Here is a 17,211-nt window from a genome sequence, read left to right as displayed (position 1 = left end):
AAAGATTGGATGAATGACCCTATCATTCACCGCTCCCCCTTTCAGGTCTCCTCCCTGCACCCACCTACCCCTCGCGTTTAAGCGTTGGCGCCTCACGTCGACTCCGCCCCTCGCGTCCCCAGAAGACCTTCTGATTGGTGAAGAGGCGGGAAGAGCCCACCCTCTACGCGCCACCGCCTACTCCCTTTCCTTGTAAGCCTCACGTGGGCCGTCTGGCGCGGCCAGAGCCCGCAATAGGCGGAAGTGGTCCGTCTGGAAGCTCATCCTGATTGGCTGTCTGCGGGGGTGGGGACCTGCAATTCATTCACTCGAGTAGCACGTGTCTCTTCAAACCGCAACCATAACAGATGCACGGGGGTTGGAGCGGTGCTGCCAGATGCACGTACTCTTTAGCAGATACAGAAGAGGTCGCAGGAGAAACGTTAGCTAAGGGCACGAGGAATTAGAGAGCGCCGGTACCACTTGGGGTTGTGTGTCTGCGTCCTTTTGAAGCTGTGTGAATGGGGATGGTGGTCAGGAGCCCGCCTCTGAGTGACCTTGGAGCATCAGCTTCACGTCTCTGAGCTCAGTGGCCTGATCGGCAAAACCGGGCTGCTCAGAACCTTAAAGATTTTCTTTCTAGAGGGTTCGGTTCAGCTAACGAAAGGGAGTCACCAAAGCAACTCTGAAGTCCTGCCTTCCAGTGATAGGAGACCAGACAGTAAACAAATAAGTCCTCCATCATCATTGATCAGGCCAAGAAGAAAAAAATAGACCAGTTCCTAACAGGACAATCAGGAATTATGAGAACATGGCGTTAAACAATAATTGCTTACTAACCTCCAACTCTGCTGGGAAGAACTTGCCACTGGGCTAAGTGACACAGATAATGTAACACCGGACTTGGAAGACTGAAGCAGGAGGATTTCGAGTTCAAGGTGGGCCTCTGCAATATGGCTTCTCTTAAAAAAAGAAAAAGAAAAAAGGCAATTCCATCCTTCTGGTCCTCCCTTTATCCGTTTATCAGGACCCCTACCTTGCATGAATCCAATATAGGAGAATATTAGGAGAATACGGATTTAAATTCCAATTTTTCAGATTCATATATTACTTTTAAACACTAAATATGTATTTGATGTTATGCTAGAAAAAGTGGTGAGCAGGACCTAGCATCAGCCATTGCATCAAAAAGGTTTAGCTGGCCATGTAAAAGGGTCTTTGAGTGAGATGGTGTGACTTGATCCTTCTTGGTTCCTGTAAGCATTGAATTCCGAGCAGAGGACATGTGGTTGCCTGAAGGTTCACAGAAGGTTCACACTGCTCCTACACCCACCCCAAATGACTCAGACATGAACAAAGAAACTGATGGAGCCAGAACCAGAAACGGTGAGGACAGCTGTGAACCAAGGAACTATAGACTCTGAGCAGTACGCTCTAACATCTATTTCATGTAGCCCAGGTTAGATTAGGAAACAAGATACCTGTCTACCCAGGCTTTCTCCTGCCCCATGATGAGTTACCCTGACAGTTGGGGATGGATCCCATTCCAGGCCCAGAGGTCAAGTGACCAAGCTGCTCGGCCTAAAGCTAGGGTGAGGAGCTTTAGCATGGCTGGAGACTACTCCCCCTGGGCTCAGTGCCACTCATGTCAGAATCTCAGGTGCGAAATCTGCCTTAGAGTAACCGGAAGTAGTATTCCAAGCAACCCAAGCCCATCCCTGAAGACTGAGAGCCCTGTATTTCCATGTTCTTTTTGGAAGCTCTCCAGATGAGTCTGCCTCCACACTGGGAGGCCTCAGAAGTATTTCCCAGGCTTCTGTGGTGATAACCTTCCTGGTGCTCTAAAAACAAAACCAACCTGATTTCTGGGCTCACACCCACTCTTAAAGATTATGTATCAGACACCAGTGGAAGGGGAAGCCCTTGGTCCTGCCAAGACTGAACACTTAGTGTACGTGATTGTTGGGATGGTAATGGGGGAAGGATGGGGAGGGGAAGCCTATATAGAAGGGGAGGGGGATGTTGGCCCGGAAACTGGGAAGGGATAACAATCGAAATGTAAATAAGAAATACTCAAGTTAATAAAGATTTTTAAAAAAAGGATTATGTGTCAGGAAATCTGGGGTGAAGCTCAGAAATTTTTTATTGATTTTTTTTTAAATAGATATTGGGATCTTAGGGAACTTGGCTGGAATCCTAGGAAATTTCAACAGAAGGTGAGACCAGACAAAAGGGCAGATCTGGCCAGGGGTTTGGCTGTGATACATAGGATATGGATCCAGGACAGGTAGGGAGGGAAGAGTATCCAGCATCTCAGGGACTTCTATAAGGCCTTCTTTATGTCTTCCACTTTCTGGAGAGTGATGTGGTTTTTGTCCTCTAACCCCTTCCTCACAATTCAATACAGCCACTGTAAGAGTTTGTCCGGTGGTGATAGTAACACTGATTTATTTTTAAATACAATATCAAAGCCAGGTGTGGTAGTTACATGCCTCTAATCTCAGCACTCACAGAGGCAGAGGCAGACAGAGCTCTGAGTTCAATGGCAACCTGGTCAATGAGTTCAATGGCAACAGAGTGAGTTTCAGGAGACCCAGGGCTACACAAAGAAACCTTGACTTGAAAAACAAAAAAAGGAGAAAAGAGAGGAAAGGGAGGGGAGGGTCAGAGAAGGAGAGAGAGAGAGAGAGATTGAGTGTTAAGTCTGACAAACAGTAGTTCATGATAAATAAAAATCAGCTCATGAGAAGTAGATAAATGGATCGGAGTAAATGAAACTGGCCCAGAGGCCAAGAGTCCTGTGGGACAGGAGACGCCAGGCCTCTGTATTTAAGGAAGGAAGGATTGACTACAACCAACAACCCGTGACAGGCTATCTCAGGTCCACGGGGTATGAGCCAACAAGCTGCTGAGGGAGGGAGGGGAGGGCTAGCTCGTTTCTCTTTTGTAAGGTGTTATTTATTATTACTCTGTGTGTGTGGCTGTTTTGCCTGGTATTCCCAGAAGCCAGAAGAGGCCCTCAGATTCCCTGGAACTGTAATTGCAGGTGGTTGTGAATTGCCATGTGTTTGCTGAGAACTGAATCTGGGTGTTCTGAAAGAACAGTAAGCAGGAGTCCCAGATCTTTCCTCTTTAATGTTTCCATCTTCCAGGTCCTCGGGGAATCCAGGCCACACTACTGGGTCTCTGGGGATTGTTTCCATCCGTCAGTCCTGCTAAGCCATGCTGAGCCATCGTGGAAGTGAGGGAAGGTGGCCCTCTGGAAATCACTTGAATCCACAGCAGTGTCCTACCAGTCCATGACCAAGCAGACATGGGTAAGTTTTAGGAGCATAGCACTAAGATCCTTGAGCCCACAAATCTCCAGAGAAACCATAAGCATATATGATTGTCTTTGCATTGAGAAAGACATTTAAAAGAAAGGAAGGAAGGAAGGAAGGAAGGAAGGAAGGAAAGAAGAGAGAAAGATAGGAAAAGACCCTGTTCTTCTATCCAGGAAATTGAGGATTGGAAGTGATTAATAGCCTGGTGATCCGTGTTATCTGTGGATCCAGACTATATCAAGCCTCTACGACTAGGAGGTAGGTAGTAATCTAAGTGACTCTTATAGCCAGAGGCTCCCTCAAGCTCTCACAACCAGGAGGAGAGATGGCTTATAGCCCAAACAACCTCTACACTATCTGTATGAGTGAGATCAGGTCAGACTCTCAGGCCCTTGAGCAAGCACGGGTAGCCTATCTCTAGAACCTATCTATCTTCTCAGGAAAAAATGGCATGTACCCTGAGTTGAGTTTCAGTGAAATTATGCTTCCTTGTATACCAGGGATTGTACTACACCAGGAAGTTTTTTTTCCCTAAACTATGCTGGTCTTAAATAAGTTGAGAATGAGCCGCCTGTTACTAGACTCTTTAGAAGTCCTGATCCAGGTTGATGAAGTCAGCCTGACCCAAGTTTTCATTCTCGTCTCTTTGGGGTACCCTTCTCCGCCTGACACAGGTCGAAGTTCCCACCTGCTCTACAAGTTTGGATCATTGGTGCGATGTGCAAACCGTGCAGCTGTGCAAAGCTACCCTGTGCCCTGGATATAGTTTTTGGGTTGGAGGCAACATAAATATCAACACACCCCCCCTATTGTGGGTTTTAGGTTCCCTTGATCCTGTTGCTCATCCCCCTCCCCCACTCAGTCTTTTAAGCCTCTGCCTGCTCTGGCTATTTGGTATGAACAGTTCCATCTCCACAAGTTCTTCCAACCCTTCACCAGCACTGGGGAGCCTTGAGATACATCTTCTCCATACCGCTTGGTCACAGAGTACTCTGCCAGTACAGGGATCCTCTCCTTCTTTCCTCTGAATAAATGGCCCCCAACAAGCAAAGGGATGGATGGTTACCTCCAAAGAGCCTCCCAATCTCATTAGTGTGACCATAAAATCCCTTTAGCCACAGTGCATATGAAATTTCTGCCCTGTCAAATTGCTCTTTCAGTGCCCACAAGCCCAAGTACACAAAGCCTGTGACCGTAGCCAAGTCACTGCCCACAGGTTGAGACCAGAAGAGGGATGAATCTCCAACCCACTCAGAGCCACAGATCCTCTGGTTAATCTGGTAACCTTATCAAGTATGAAGGGATGCTGCGCCCATTTGACAGGTGTAGATACTGAGGCCCCCAGAACTGAAGTGGCCTCTGATCCCACAGCCTGGGACACCCTGGCTGTGCTTTTTTATATTCTGCTGGTCACCTTGGGTCAGCTGGGAAAACCCTAGGCAAGAAAGAATAGACTTCGGATGTCAAACAAAGGGCTTTGTTCTACATTTGCGTTTTAAGGACATTCTAAGTCTTGAAGCTAGAAGGACTTTGAACAATGTGTTTCCAAGATCTCCCATAAGATAAGGAATGCCTGGGACCTGGTTGTACAAATAGCTTCTCAGGCCTTTGCACAGACCTGTTTCTGCAGTGGGCTTACAATGGGGTGCACGCTTGTGCTTGTTAACAAAGGGAATTTGCGCACCCAGATGAGGAAAAAGCTCAGGAGGCGAGACAAAGCCACATCAACCCTGCATATCTGAACAAGTTGTGTTCTTGGCTCTGTAAATTAAGCTCACCTCCCATACAGGAAGCCTTAAGCACTGAGCGTTCTTCTGCTCCCTGGAGCTCTTACGGTAGTTTTGTCAGCAACTGTGTGGTTTACTATTCACTCTGATTCGCCTATGTGAGAAGATGGAGGGCTGTGGAGAGGCTTGCTGGGTAAAGGCACTCTTGTCACCAAGTGACAAGGTTGAATTAAGTGAACCTAAGAACCATGCAAGCGTCTCTGTGAGTGTAAAAACCAAGAGAATAGACCAGTTATCTGAACTAAGAAAACTAGAAGCCTGGCTGGAAGGGTGGCTTAAGTCTGTAACCCTACCCCTCAGGAGGCTAAGTCAGGCGTGGCCACAGTTATGTGACCTAGTTATGTGAAATCTCTTCCTGGGAGGCAGCTTCCTCCTCTGGCTAGTTCCTGGCCTTCCACCTTTCCTTCTGCCCAGTGTGAAATTCCTGGGAAAACGTTGGGGGACTTTTCTTTCTATCTTTCCTTTCAATCTTCCTTTCTTTTCTTTTTTTTCTTTTACTTTTTTGAGATAGGGGTGAAGAAATTGGGGTGGGGGTTGTCCTCTGTGAGTAGCCCTGGCTACCCTGAAACTGTAGACCAGTTGAGGCGGCCTCAAACTCACAGAGATCTGCCTGCCTCTGCCTCCCAAGTGTGCCACCACTCGTCTGCCCCCAGCTAGGGGCCTGTTATTTCAATAAGTTGGTAGCACAGGCGTCTCTCTAGAATTGTTTCCTGTCCTTCAAGGATGGTTACAGGAGGAACTGGGCAAGTCTGAAGCCAACTAAGGCTACACACTTGTTTCAGAGCAGCCTGGGCAACCAAAAGGACCAAGGCCCTGGACTTAGGCTGTGCCATGTGTTTGGAATGCTGCACCTCTGCCATGGACCCAAACATGTCCCCAGTGACCCCAAGCTCCTGATGTTCATCACCTCTGTCCTAGTTTGCTTTCCGTTGCTGTGACAAACACCATGACCAACGCAACTTGAGGAGAAATGGTTTATTTGACTTAAACATCCTGATTCCAGCCTGAAGGGAAGTCAGGGCAGGAACTCAAGCAGAGACCATGAAAGAACGCTGTTAATCAGCTTGATCTTCATAACTCACTCTGCCTGCCTTTTACCCAGTCCTCACTACCTGTCCTGGGGTGACACCACACACAGTGGGCTATGCCCTCCCACATTAGTGAATAAACAAGACAATGCCCTTGCACACTTGCCCACAGGCCAATCGGATGGAAGTATTTTTGTAGTTGAGGTTTCCTCTTCCTAGATGAGTCTAGCTAGGGTCAAGTTGACTGAAAACCTAAAACAACCCCCCCCAAAAACCAGAACCCCAAAACTAGTCACTGAGTATATCAATCACTCCAAGGCAAGCCAAGGCCAGGAGTAGGTGGCCAAAACAAAACGGACTCTGTGGGGTTTTTTGTACACTTTCTGTTTTATATTATTGATTTTATTTTATGGCTGTTTGGATTTTTCTTTTGTTGTTGTTTTTCTTCTCTTTTTAAGAAAGAGAAAGATCATGAAGTTGAGTGGCTTGGGAGGAACTGAGGTAGGGGAAAGAATATGTTCAAAATATGTTGCAAATATATTTTAAAATGTAATACAAAGGGGTTGGGGATTTAGCTCAGTTGTAGAGCGCTTGCCTAGCAAGTGCAAGGCCCTGGGTCAGTCCCCAGCTCCGAAAAAAAATGCAATACAAATAAAAAAAAAATAATTCCATAGCATAGCCTCCAGGTACAGCTCCCTGGCCCCCATCTCCCCTGAGAGCAGACTGGACCTGGTAACTTCCTTCTAAGAAACAATATATCAGAGAGCGATGATGGATGTCACCTCCAACGTCACAGCCCACGGCCTGGCTTCTGTCTTGCTCCTGTTCTCCGACCCTCACACTTGCTTACTCTGATTGAAGCAAGCTGTGTATCTGGCCTGGTGACAATCTGTGAAGAGAAGGATTCTGTAAAGAGCTCCGAGAATGAGTGAGTGAGCTTGACACTTGACAACACATCCACCACCTGGGCACCCACCCACCCACCCACGGGCTGGGGGGGAAGGGGGAACACCATAGAGTGTCCTTGGGAGCCCTTGAGAAGCATGTACCAGGCTAAGCCACTCCCAACACCCAACACGCCTCCCCCCACGGGAACAAAGAGATAATGACAGTGTGCTGTCCTAAGCCGCTAATGTTGTTCTAAGTCACTAAATTTCATTTAAGCTCTCTGGAGGTTTAGATGATATCCACAGAGGGATTAGCTCCAGAACCTGTAAAAACTGCTTCAAAGATAATAGGTAAAACTAAATGAGGACAGAGCATGGTGGCACAGGAATTTAGTCCCAACACTGGGGACACCTTTGTTGAGTTGAAAACCAGCCCAGTCTACGTAGTGAGCTCCAGGCCAAACAAGGCTGTGAAATTGTCTATGGGAAGAAAAACAAAAAAGAGGAGGAGGTAGGACAGCGTCTCACATGATGTCTACTTTCTTTCCCCTAGGTTATTTGTCATGTAGCAACAGGTAACTTAACAGCCATCAGTATTTAACACTATGTCTGGTGCTAAAGACACAAAGGTAAAAACGATCGTTTCCTAACCTCCAGGGGATGCTTGGTCCGAAGGGTTAAGTTGGATGTGTGTACTGTTGGTCTGCTGGCTGAACAGTCCACCTTACCCAGGGCCACAGGATCAAGCAGACTTGTTGGGGTATCTGGCTCAGGTCTAAACATGGGAAGATGAGGGGCTGGAGAGATGACTCTCCTTTTTTTTTAAAGTTTATTTTATGTGACTACACTGTCACTATCTTCAGGCATACCAGAAGAGGATATCAGATCCCATTATAGATGGTTGTGAGCCACCATGTGAACGTTGGGAACTGAACTCAGGACCTCTGAAACCTACATGGTAGTTTTGTTTCCCAGCATCTGCATGGTAATGCACAATCATCTAACTCTAGTTCCAATGGACTGACTCCCTCTTCTGGCCTCAAGCAGGCACCAGGCACACATGTGGTGCTTGTATGCACATGCCAGCAAAAAAATACGTACACAAAGTATTTAAAATATTGCAAAGAAGGTAAAGGGTCAGACCTGCCCAGATGAAGCAGGCAAGGGGGAAGGCAGGGGGGTTGCTTGTATTTCCTCTTGAATGGAGTGGAAGAGATGATGTTAAGACAGGGGTTGGGTACACAGCTCAGTTGCTAAGACACTTGCCTTGCATGCACGAAGCTGAGGAGCATTCCCCAGCTCCTCAAAAACCAGGCCATGGTGCAGGCCTGCAATGCTAACACTCAGGAGGTGAAGGAAGGAGTATCTAAGTCTGAGGGCAGGCTGGTCTCCATAACGAGTTCTAGGCCAACCAAGGCCACATAGAGTCAGTTGGTCATGGTGTCTCTTTTCAGCAATAGAACACTGAGTAAGACACCCACTAAGCTATCTGGACAGCCTCAGGGCTCTGTCAAAGCTTTTCTGGGTACCTGCTGAAACAAGCAGATATTAAGAGACACAGCACAGAGGGAAGGCTCCAGAGCTGAGAGGAAGGGAAGAGTATGAGATCAGGCCCAGGGAGAGAAGACGAGGGTAAGCCAAGAGGCACATGCAGGGCTTCTCTCCTGGAAGTGCTGTAGCCAGGGGTCAGTACAGGGCATCCCATTCTACCTCAGGGCAAAGTACCTCAAGGGCTTCAAAGGCAGGCTGAGCAGTACTACTGACCATCTTTTTCTAGCCAGATGCTAATCTCTACAAGCTTCTGCTTCCCGATCTGAGATGTGATGATGAGTCAAGTGCGGGGGCACCTGTAGTCCCAAGAAATCAAGAGACTGAGGTAAATCATTTGACTCTAGAAGTTCAAGGCCAGCCTGGGTAACTTAATGAGACCCTATCTCAATCTTTAAATTATTTTTATACTTTTGAGTTTTATTATGTGTATTTCTTTATTGGGTGGGGCTGCCAAATGATGTGTGTGGAGGTCAACAGATAACTTGGATGAGGTAGTTCTCTCCTTCCACTTAAACGCAGGGACTGAACTCACATTGTTAGGCTCCTTGGAAATGCTTTAACCCACTGAGCCATCTTGCTAGCTCCTATTTCAATTTCAAAAATAGAATGTGCAGCCTCACTCAGGGAGCTCAAATAAAATCCATGGAGAGATTACCCATAGAGCTGGTGAAATTACTCGAAACAGGACTCAGTCATTAGAGCATTACATAGCTTAATCAGGCCCTGAGCCAATCCACAAAATGCACACAAATGCATGCACATGCACACACTCCCTCTTCTGGCCTCTCAGACGCCAAGCAGGCACATGGTGCACATACATACATGAAGGCAAAACACTTGTACACATAAAATATTTCTAGCCCAGAGTCCGGGAGTCAAAGCCAGTTGTCAACCCAGTCCTGTCCTGCACTCGCCTGCCTCTTCTTTTTTGCTTTTAACATGACAGATGCTGCTGTGTCCTTCTTGGCTGGTGGAGTGGCCGAGGCCAACTCCAAGACAGCGGTAGCACCCATCGAGCGGGTCAAGCTGCTGGTAGTGCAGCACGCCAGCAAGCAAATCTCGGCAGATAAGCAATACAAGGGCATCATAGACTGTGTGGTTTGTATCCCCAAGGAACAGGGAGTCCTGTCCTTCTGGTGTGGTAACCTGGACAATGTCATCAGATATTTCCCCACCCAGGCACTCAACTTTGCCTTCAAAGATAAATACAAGCAGATCTTTTTGGGTGGTGTGGACAAGAGGACCCAGTTTTGGTGTTACTTTGCAGGGAACCTGGCATCAGATGGTGCTGCTGGGGCCACATCCTTGTGCTTTTCGTACCCTCTTGATTTTGCCCGTACCTGTCTAGCAGCTAATGTGGGTAAAGCTGGAGCTGAAAGGGAATTCAAAGGCCTTGGTGACTGCCTGGTTAAGATCTACAAATCTGGGGCTGGGGATTTAGCTCAGTGGTAGAGCGCTTACCTAGGAAGCGCAAGGCCCTGGGTTCGGTCCCCAGCTCCAAAAAAAAAAAAAAAAAAAGCGTTAAAAAAAAAAAAAAGATCTACAAATCTGATGGGATTAAGGGCCTGTACCAAGGCTTTAATATGTCAGTACAGGGCATTATCATCTACCGAGCTGCCTACTTTGGGATCTATGACACTGCAAAGGGAATGCTCCCATATCCCAAGAATACAAACATCTTCATCAGCTGGATGATTGCAGTCTGTCACTGCTGTTGCTGTCCTGACTTCCTATCCCTTTGACACGGTTTGCCGTTATATGATGATGCAGTCTGGACACAAAGAAACTGATATCGTGTATACAGGCACGCTTGACTGCTGGCGGAAGATCGCTCGAGACGAAGGAAGCAAGACTTTTTTCAAGGGTGCATGGTCCAACATTCTCAGAGGCGTGGGTGGTGCCTTTGTGCTTGTCTTGTATGGTGAGATCAAGAAGTACACATAATTATGTCCTAGGTGTTCTCCCCGAGAACGGGCATGTTGTATAATAGACCATATTCTTGAACATTCTGGACAGATTCTCTGGGCTTGTCTGTCTTATCAGTGGCAACTATTTACCAGTTGAAAAGTGGGAAGCAATAATATTCATCTCACTAGTTTTCTCTTAAAGCCATTTCCATAATGACAATAATGATGGGACTCAATTATATTTTTTATTTCAGTCACTCCTGATAATAAAAAATGGAAGAGGGGTTGGGGATTTAGCTCAGTGGTAGAGCGCTTGCCTAGCAAACGCAAGGCCCTGGGATCGGTCCCCAGCTCTGAAAAAAAGAAAAAGGAAAAAAAAGAAAAAAATGGAAGAAATAAAAGTATCCAAAACCAAAATAATTTTAAATTGGAAATGTGGGTTTCTTTAAAAAATTAAGTTACATTATTTGGTGTGTGTGTGTGTGTGTGTGTGTGTGTGTGTGTGTGTGTGTGTGTGTATGGGTGTGTATAGGCCAGCTGTGGTATGAATGTAAAGGTCACAGGACAACTCTCAGGAGCACCCCAGGCTAGTGATAAAGGCCTTTACCCAGTGAACCAGCTTTCTAGCCCCAGAAATGTGGACACTGATAACAAATGCTCAGGGTAACAGGTAAATCCAAAACTGGGCCTGTTCCAGGTATGTGGACGCCCCTTGGTCTTCAAGTTATATAATTCTAAAGAATCTGCTGGCCCAGACCCCCCTTTTCCCAGTCTCGTTCTGCTGTGGGTAGCCTCACTCCATGTTCATACCATTTTTCCCATCCAACCCATTTTATAGATGAGGAAACTTACAAGAGAAGTGTTCACACACAAGAATAGATGTCATCGACTTGCTTTGAACATGCATCCAAGACCCTCTGCACCCTAGTTAAGTCACACAGTGGCCTGAGACCCTCTGCACCCTAGTTAAGTCACACAGTGGCCTGAGACCCTCTGCACCCTAGTTAAGTCACACAGTGGCCTGAGACCCTCTGCACCCTAGTTAAGTCACACAGTGGCCTGAGAACCTCTGCACCCTAGTTAAGTCACACAGTGGCCTGAGTTCTTGTTGTTGTTTGCTTGCTTGTTTTGTGTTCTGAGACAAGGTTTTTCTGTATAACAACCCTGTCCTGGACTTGTAGACCCAGCTGACTTCAAACCCACAGAGATCTGCTTGCTCTTGCCTCCTGAGTGCTGGGGCTAAAGATATCCGCTAAAGGTTGCCTGCCTGGCTTTAGCCTGAGTCCTTTGTCACTCTTACATGGAGGGGACCAAAGACAGAAGGATGTAACCCAAGGTCACAGAGCTTGAAGCAATGAAATGGCAGTCTACTTAGAAGGCAGTGGTCCCTAGGGCCTGAGCTCTTAACCATGTGCTTTGCTAGAATATTGAGGGCAAAGCTAAAGCTGGAAATATTCAGTTCTCCTGACACCTCCCCTGGCCCTGTCCTGGTTTCTCACACACACACACCTCGCCAGGCTGAGGATGAAGCATACTTGGTACAGTGCTTGCCAAGCGTGCGTGAGGATCCGTGTTCTGTTCCCAGCACTAACTACACAAGGCATAGTGACCCATACTTGTAACCCAAGAATTCAGAAGGTGGAGGAGGGCAGAGATCAGGAGTTCAAGATTAACCTCTGCCACATAGTGAGGCCCATCTGGGCAACATAAGACCCTGTCTAAAACAAAACAAAAGTCTGGCACTGAAATAATATTTACTGTGGGCCATTTTTTTTTGCTCTGTGTCTCTGTATGGGGTATGTGAAGGGTGTGTGTGTGTGTGTGTGTGTGTGTGTGTGTGTGTGTGTGTAGGCCAGAAGTTGACATCAGGTATCTTCCTCTGTCATTATCTTTATTTTCTTCTTCTTCTTCTTCTTCTTCTTCTTCTTCTTCTTCTTCTTCTTCTTCTTCTTCTTCTTCTTCTTCTTCTTCTTTTTTTCTTTTCTTTTTTTGGTTTTTGAGAGAGGAACTAACTGTGTAGACCAGCCTGACCTAAAAGTCACAGAGATCCCCTGACATGAGCACTGAGATAAAAGACATGAGCCACCTCACCTGGCCTCACCTTTTTACATTTTCAAATTACATCTGTTTGTTTGTGTATTCTTGAAGCATGTGTGGTGGAGAGAGGACAACGTGTAGGAGCCAGGTTGGTGAATCCCAAGGATCAAACTCAGGTTGTAAGGCCTGGCAGTGCCTGGACCCACTCAACCATACCGATAACCTTCACCTTATTTTTTGAGATAGCGTCTCTCACTGAACCAGGAACTCACCAGTGCAGCTCAAACAGGGACTGCAAAACCCAGGGAGTTTCCTGTCTCTCCCTGGGCCTGAGGTGACAGATGTGTGCTGCACATTCACCTTTTCCCAGGGCCACCAGGGAACCAAACTCACATCCTGTGTAGCAAGCACTTTATGAATGAACCATCTCCCCAGCCCCTCCCTGCAGGTCATGGTTTTGGGTGTGTGCCACTGACCTCCAGAGTGCGTTTCACCTTGTAAAAATGAAAGTCTGGAGCCATTAAAACAACTACTGTCCACTGTCTGGCCCTGCCTTACCCAATTTCACTCTGGTATTTATGATCTTGACTGTTCTAGATTGAAACTGTTCTGTTCCCTCTTCTGTTGTGGAAGTAATCTTTGCCAATGAGGTGAGTGGCATGGCCAGCCAAGACCAAGTCCAGAGGAGGCCAGTCAAGTCTCCAGGTGGAGTGATCAGAGAAGGCTTCTGAGGGGAGAAGGAAAGACAATCGGAGCCAGTTCAGCATTCGGAAGGATCCTGAGCTGGAAGCCAGCCTGGGCTATATAGCCCCATAGGGTGAGGAGTTAATGGGGAAATGACTCAGAGATGTTTAGCCTTTGTGGCCTGCCCTTTGGTTTATGACGGCCACCTCAGCAACACTGACCTTTGCCCTCAGGTGATGTCCCGTCATATGAGTGAAGGCACCAGGCCCTCTCACAAAACTAGTGGCTTACAGACCAGTGCTAGCTTCTAGAACCATGGGGACCAGCCTGCGCAGTCAGTCCTTTCGAGAACCCCGGCCCTGCTATGGGAGGCTCCATGAGTCCCACGGGAGATCTCTGGAGGGCCGACTCCGCCGGGCACTGAGCCTCAGACAGGGCCGTGAAAAGTCCAGGTCCCAGGGCCCCAATGGCTCGGAAGGGCTGGAAGTCTCTGTCCAGGAGCGGCTGCCAGGGACCCTAGGAGACACAGAACAGCTGATCCAAACCCAGAGAGGAGGGAGTCGACGGTGGCTGAGACAATACCAACAGGTGCGGCTTCAAATTGAATTATCGGTTTCGCGGGGAAGGATGGGGACTTGGGGCAGCAAAAGGTTAAGAGCACAGCTGACCTGAGGGAAGCCAAGCAAAATGCCCAGGGATTGAGTGCATTTGACTAAAAGCAGTTGTGATTTTTTCCCCCTGTGGGCACTGGGGATTCACTGAAGGTTGGAGGAGAGTGGGCTAATGGAACCTGGGTGTAATATGGTGAGAGCTGTGGCTGTTTTGAGATGGGGTCTCACTAAGTAGTCCAGAGTGGCCTGTAACTTTTTTTTTTCTTTTTCTTTTTTTCGGAGCTGGGGACCGAACCCAGGGTCTTGCACTTGCTAGTAACTCTTGATCCTACTCTGTACTGAGTGCTGGGAGTACAGGCATACATTACCACACAAGCCTTTCAGAGCTGTATTAAGATGATTAATGTAATCCTGTGTTGCAAGGGTGACTAGAGCAGGGGCAGGAGGCAGGGAGATTGGCCAATGCAACTTCTGGCAAGTTACCGTCCTTACCTCTCACCAGGGAAGAAGAGGAGATTCTCCCACACATCCTGGCCCTGCCTTCCATGGGGAAGGGTCTCCCCTCCCCCAGGAGTTTAGCTTCTCTTTCATGGCTCTAGCCCCACCTGGTGGCTATGAGTGGAACACCACTTGAAGCCACTACTATGATGTTTTCCCTACTTTGGTCTTCCAGCAGGTGAAAAGAAGGTGGAGGAGCTTTGTTGCCAGCTTTCCCAGTGTCACCCTGAGTCAACCAGCCTCCCCAGAGGCCTTGTTGGACACCAACAGCTAGAGCTGCTGTGACTGCCCCTCACTCCACAGGCTGCACTCTTGTGTCTCCTCGTCTGCCTCTACATGGCTTTCCTGGACTCTGAACTGCTCCAGCCTTCGAACTTTGTCTTATGACCCAAGGAGGCCTCTGTCACCAGATCATCCAAGGTCCCATGTGGCTGCCCTTCTTGGTTCTGGCCCCTATCTCTTAGCCAAGACCTCTGCAGGCCTGAGGAGAAGATGCTTGGCTCTCTGCCTTTTGGGTTTAATGACTCCTGGGTTTATGAAGACCTTGAGGATCTAAACTGGAATGAGAGCAGCAACTTTGACCCCCTGACCCCACACAGACCAGCCACCCACTTCCAGGTCGGGGTTCAGTGAAGCCAAAGAAAGGCTGAGAACTTCGTAAATATCACCTGGTCTAGGACCAAGTTCCACCTGCCTTTCTGGGCAGCTGCTAGTGACTGGCCAAGACTTGGGCCTCCCTCATAGACTGTGAGCCTTCAAAGGCTAGGACCATGTCTGGACTGTCCTCGGTGTGGGTGCTGTATGCCTGGGAAGCCCAAACATGCATCTCGATGCCTTTGGACTTCATGATATCCCGATGAAGGAAGCAGGGAAATCTTCACTCCCTGTGTGGCAGAGGGAAACTGAGGCCAGAAGTGGAGAAGAGACCTTCCTCCTACACACCACACAAACACACACACACACACACACACACACACACACACACACACACACACACACCACAATGCCAAACACTGGGATTGAAACATTAATAAAGCCACTGAGCTGAAAGAAACTATTTGCCTCGTGACTAATATACAAGTTCCAAGCCTCTCCCAACTCCTGTGAGACAGGCCAGGCCCAGAGTCCACGCTCTTACTCTGAAGAGCAACACAGTGATGGGCTCCTTGTTTTCTCACAGCTCAGAAACCTGGTAGAACCTCTAAGGCATAAAAGAAGGCCTGGGCAGTATCTGTCCCTGGTGGCCATTGGGAACTTGGCCTAGAAGCTAGACTGTGGGAACAGAGCAGAAACTTTTAAAATTACGTTTTTATTTGTATGATCACATACGTGTGTTTGTGTGTGTGTGTGTGTGTGTGTGTGTGTGTTCGTGTGTGTGTGCATGACACAGTGTACCTGTGAAAGTCAGAGAACAACTTTCAGAGTTGGTCCTGGGATGTCAAGGACACACAGCCACTGATTTCCCCACTGAGCAATCTTGCCAGCTCTATCTGTTTATTTTGAGGTAAGATCTCTTGTAGCCAACGCTAGCCTCAGACTCACCGTAAAGCCAAAGCTGGCCTTGTACTCCTGACCCCCCAACCTCTAACTCCCAGATGCTGGGATTACAGGGATGTGTCGATACACCTGACTCTTGACCTTCTGACGTGGCCTCCAGAGCTGTGAGTCAGCATCTCAAGTTTCTAGTTTGGGGTCACTTGTGCCAGAGGACATGAGAATCTCATGTGCTTGGGGGTTTTAGCCACTCAGTAGGACCACGACATTATCAGTCTGAATCATTGACTAGGGAGTAGGGGTTACACCCACAGCCTGTGCCGACCAAAGCTCATAGGACAAGGCTGCCTCTCCTTGAACTTGCTGTGAACGTCCCTTTCAGACCATGCTGGCTGCATTGTAGGTGTTCAGGAAGTATGTATTGCACATGGATCAGCATGGACAAAGGCTAGATCTCAGACAGGCTGTGGTGTGATTCAGAAGCACAAACTGCTCAAAGGTATCAGACCTCAATGCCCTGCCTCAAAGGCCTCAGACCACAATGCCCTGCCTCAAAGGTCTCAGACTGCAATGCCCTGGTTCAGGCACTGCGTGTATTTGCTGCGAGATCGATTTCTTTCCCTGCTCCCCACTGCCTCCCATGTCCCTGTCACATATCTTGCCCATTCACTTCCATTGGTTTATAGGCCACAGAGGAGTGCTTTGAGCCAGGCTCTGTAACAGCTGCCTAGATCCTCCTGCAACTTGGAGCCTCAGTTTCCCCATCCATCAAAAGAGACGACAACCTTACCTTTCCAGATTTAGCAGGGGGAGGCAAGGAGACCACACTGAATCAGACTAGAATCATAGTTATGCTGAGCTCAAATCTGACCAGAAAGAGCTGGGGTGATGTAGTGTTTGGTTCAGGGTGGGGGTAGCTCCTTGCCAATTAGCTAGCTGCCTCAGAGAGGACATTTTCCCCACCTTCTAGACCTCTCTGTCAGTGTAGGCACATATAAAGGTTGAGGTATCCAGAGGCCCCCTAGCACAGGTCAGCATGCCTGTGCAGAGGCACATGCCAAAACTTGCCACTCACTTGCCCACAGACAACATCTGTCCAGCTGTCTTGAGCTACATCCTCCTTTCATCCCCCCTCCTCCCATATGTACTCTTCTTCCTCTGTCCTCTGTGGGCAGAGCCACTCGGTATTAGTCCAAGGGTCTTGAGTCTTACAGCTAGCAGGCCCCAGGACTCTCTTTTCTCCAGTCTGCCCAGCTCAGCCTCCTTTGGAACCTGCTCAATGCTGGGGAGAATATTCTTCACCCAGCATGTCTCCGTCAGTGCTCCTTCTGTCCTTAAGTGGTTCAGACTGTGTCTGTAAGGCACAGACAGTGGCCTGATGCTCAGTTACAAAATGGAATAAATGTTCACTAGGGCAACACAGGG

General features: G+C 48.0%; 1 protein-coding gene, 1 long non-coding RNA gene and 1 pseudogene across 5 annotated transcripts; all 3 read left to right on the top strand.

Moving 5' to 3' along the window:
• The first annotated feature begins 336 nt into the window (after positions 1–336).
• On the top strand, positions 337–13,316 carry LOC147997022 (uncharacterized). 3 transcript variants are annotated; one of them, XR_015652819.1, is made up of 5 exons: positions 337–917; positions 3,132–3,296; positions 6,792–7,045; positions 7,558–7,633; positions 8,782–8,966. It is a non-coding gene; the product is annotated as an uncharacterized LOC147997022 (long non-coding RNA). The 3 variants fall into 3 exon arrangements; XR_015652817.1 differs by lacking the exons at positions 6,792–7,045; positions 7,558–7,633; positions 8,782–8,966 and adding an exon at positions 13,097–13,316; XR_015652818.1 differs by lacking the exons at positions 6,792–7,045; positions 7,558–7,633; positions 8,782–8,966 and adding an exon at positions 3,977–6,750.
• Slc25a5-ps10 (solute carrier family 25 member 5, pseudogene 10) lies at positions 9,412–10,583 on the top strand (annotated as a pseudogene).
• A 110-nt stretch (positions 13,317–13,426) lies between the features above and the next one.
• On the top strand, positions 13,427–15,346 carry C1h11orf86 (similar to human chromosome 11 open reading frame 86). Of its 2 annotated transcripts, none has more exons than XM_087591848.1 (2): positions 13,427–13,771; positions 14,471–15,346. In XM_087591848.1, exons 1-2 carry the CDS (start codon positions 13,499–13,501, stop codon positions 14,564–14,566), a joined length of 369 nt encoding a protein of 122 aa, XP_087447974.1. In that variant the 5' UTR covers positions 13,427–13,498; the 3' UTR covers positions 14,567–15,346. The 2 variants fall into 2 exon arrangements, with proteins under 2 accessions (XP_087447974.1, NP_001102991.1); NM_001109521.1 differs by having other exon boundaries at positions 13,436–13,771; positions 14,468–15,343.
• Positions 15,347–17,211: the final 1,865 nt, after the last annotated feature.

This window comes from Rattus norvegicus, chromosome 1 (genome assembly GCF_021556685.1).
Source record: "Rattus norvegicus strain SHRSP/BbbUtx chromosome 1, alternate assembly SHRSP_T2T, whole genome shotgun sequence".
NCBI lineage: Eukaryota > Metazoa > Chordata > Mammalia > Rodentia > Muridae > Rattus > Rattus norvegicus.
Note: the sequence above shows the minus strand (reverse complement) of the source record. Positions and strands in the feature narration are given on the sequence as shown.